Source organism: Charadrius vociferus, unplaced genomic scaffold (assembly GCF_000708025.1).
Source record: "Charadrius vociferus isolate BGI_N301 unplaced genomic scaffold, ASM70802v2 scaffold1290, whole genome shotgun sequence".
Lineage (NCBI taxonomy): Eukaryota > Metazoa > Chordata > Aves > Charadriiformes > Charadriidae > Charadrius > Charadrius vociferus.
Window position 1 is genome coordinate 1 of NW_009646440.1, and position 2631 is coordinate 2631.

Sequence of the window (2631 nt, forward strand, 5' to 3'; positions counted from 1 at the left end):
GCTAACGAAGCGAGGGAGACTTAACGACAACGGGCGCCGCTCACCTGCAGGAAATACTCCACGCGCAGGATGTTGCAGCCCAAGATGGAGGGTTTGAGCTTCTTGACGCGGATGGTTTTGCCCCGCCAGGACTCGGACATGCCCGAGATGATGTGGTTGCCTCGGACGCAGGAGAGTTTCTGGGTGAAGACCTTGGTCTGCCCGTTGGCCAGGTAGGTGTGCTTGGCCACGATGGCCGCCTTGGGCACCACGATGCGGGAACAAGTGTTCTCGAAGTCGGCGTTGATGCAGATCTCGTCACCTGGGCAGGGAACGAGCACCGGCAATTTAGGAAGGTCGTCCCCAACGCTCCCCGGCTCCGCAGAGCCACCGCTTGTCCCACCACCCCCGGCCCTCCCCCAGGGCGCAGCGCAGCCTCTTACCTTCACAAAAGCCCTTCCTGTCGATTTGCGCGCTGACTGACACGCGTCCGTCAGGAATGAACATACAGGACACCTTCTTCTCCTTCTTGGCAGCGACCGGGGACTGGAGAGAAACAAGAGCGTTATCGGGGTGAAACCGGCCCACCGCTCCCATCCCGCTCCTCCCTTCCTCCTGCCAGTTTTGCAACAGAAGCCTCCAGTTCCCCATGGGGCGCGAGCGCCTTGCAGCCGAGCGAAAGCAGAACAAGCGCCTCGCTCTCTCTGTCTCGGTGTAGATTTCCAGAAGTAACTAGGACTTCTTAAGAACTAAGTCCTTAATCCGTGCTGAGCAATAAAGCCTATTAGGGCAGTCTTAATGCCAGAGGTCGCACTGACCCCACCTAAGGGCTTTTCTCTCTCCCACCGCCTGCGACACCCAAACCTCCCGGGCTAAAGCAGCGCTCACCAGCAATTCCGGAGTGTTCACGTCAACAGGATCCATAACCTCGAAGCGCTTCTTTATCTCCTGAGTGGGAAAGGAGGGGCGCTCCAGGAAGGCCTTCACCCAGTAATCCACACAGCCGTACTTTCCCTTGAAGGTGGTACCCAGAGGCCTGTGGGAAGAGACACCTGTTAGACCCACCTGCGGCAACAGGAGAGTTTGCCGTAGCGATCCCACTTAGTTTTCTTCTAACAGGCAGCATCGTCTCATACTCACCCCTGGGGAAGCTCGAATCCAAATTTGTACTCGTATTTGTTCCCGGGTCTCAGGATGACAGAGCCGTCCCCGTCTGGAAAGAGAGGAGGAGGAGGGAGGCGTTAGCTGAAGCTCCGTGGGTTTGTTCTTAAGCGTGATCCTCCGTTCTGCTTACACAGGAGCGCCGCAGAGGCTCGAGCTGCGCGAGCTCTTCGCTAAGAGCCGCCCACACCTGTCCCCCAGGAACAGCCCCGGAACCCCTCGGTTTCTGAGGGCAGGAAAAGCGCCGCTCGTTTCATCTCACTTCTCCTTTCAACATCCCCCACCGGAGAACACGGTGTCCCGATGTGCTTCGGTCCCCGCTCCCTCTCCTCACCACACCCTACTTCCCCTTCGCGGGACTCTCCAGCACCCACTTCTCTCCCTCGCTATCTCTTTATCTCCCAGACTTCACGTCACCCCGCTTATCTCCCGAGACACTCTGCCAACTCCCTATCTCTCGCCTCCCCCGAAGCCGAAGGGAGCTCTCTCCGTGCCCAGGAGAGGAGACTCCTTGTCTCAGGGCGTGATCTGCGCTTGCCACTCCCTGACCACCACCCGTCCCATGCCCTGCGCCGCCGGGACACCCAGCCCAAGCCAACCCCAGGTACTCGCTCCCCGCGGGCACGCGGCGACGCTGCTCTGCCAGCCGCACCGACACCTCTTTGGCCGCTCGGCCGGCTTTCGTTTTAGCCCTCGGCTTCCAAACTTTCGAGCTTGACTTGGCCAAGCCCTGCCGTCCTGTTCACACCTTGCAACGCTTTATACTCATTTCTCCCAAGACTCAGCCACCGTCCGATCCCGCTTCTCTCCCGGCGCTGAGCCCCGACACCAGCGGAACACCGCAACTCCTCACCACACCACTACCCCAGTCGACGCGTAGACCAAGAGAACGCAACAAGAGACTCCAGCCTCGCTAGAGACCAACCAGCAGGACAGCCTGCCGCCCAACGGACCCCCTTTGAGCCCTTTCACCCCCCCCACCTCCCTCCTCCCAGCCCCAAATCCTCACCAATGGGCTGCTCTTCCAGGGTGAGGACGTCCTCGAAGCGCAGGTACTCCATCTCCTGCCTGCACTGCTGGGGGCCCTTGGCCCAGTTGACTTTGGCCACCCCGCAGGCCAGCACCTTGACGGCGCTGACGCGCGTCACCTCGGCCACCTCCACCAACACGCGCCCAGCCACCTTCTCCCCACTGCAGTAGACCTTCTCAGGCTCGCTGAAGGACATCAGGAAGGTCTTCACCTTCTTGAACATCACCATGGCTGAGGTGAGTGGGGGGCAGCGCTTTCGAGAAAGCAGCGAGGGGGCTGCACAGGGCAAGAACTGCTGGGGTTTTTTTCCCCCCTCTGGAGAGGAAAAAAAGACCTGAAAGGGTCTGGTTTTAGTCAGAAGGGGGATTTTTCACCCTTCGCTGGTTAGAGTTGAAGGCGTCGGGGCAGAGCTACAGCCGGTCCGCACCGCTCACCGCCCTCAACGCTTTGAGCGCGGCCCC

General features: G+C 60.1%; 1 protein-coding gene across 1 annotated transcript; it reads right to left on the minus strand.

Annotated features, from left to right (window-relative positions):
• Nucleotides 1-44: 44 nt before the first annotated feature.
• TXNIP (thioredoxin interacting protein) lies at nt 45-2399 on the minus strand (the record flags this gene model as incomplete). The annotated part of the gene is made up of 5 exons (XM_009882003.1): nt 2150-2399; nt 1120-1192; nt 868-1015; nt 423-525; nt 45-301 (listed from the first exon to the last, which is right to left on the minus strand). Coding segments are annotated over exons 1-5 (831 nt in total), but the record flags the coding sequence as incomplete, so codon positions are not given.
• Nucleotides 2400-2631: the final 232 nt, after the last annotated feature.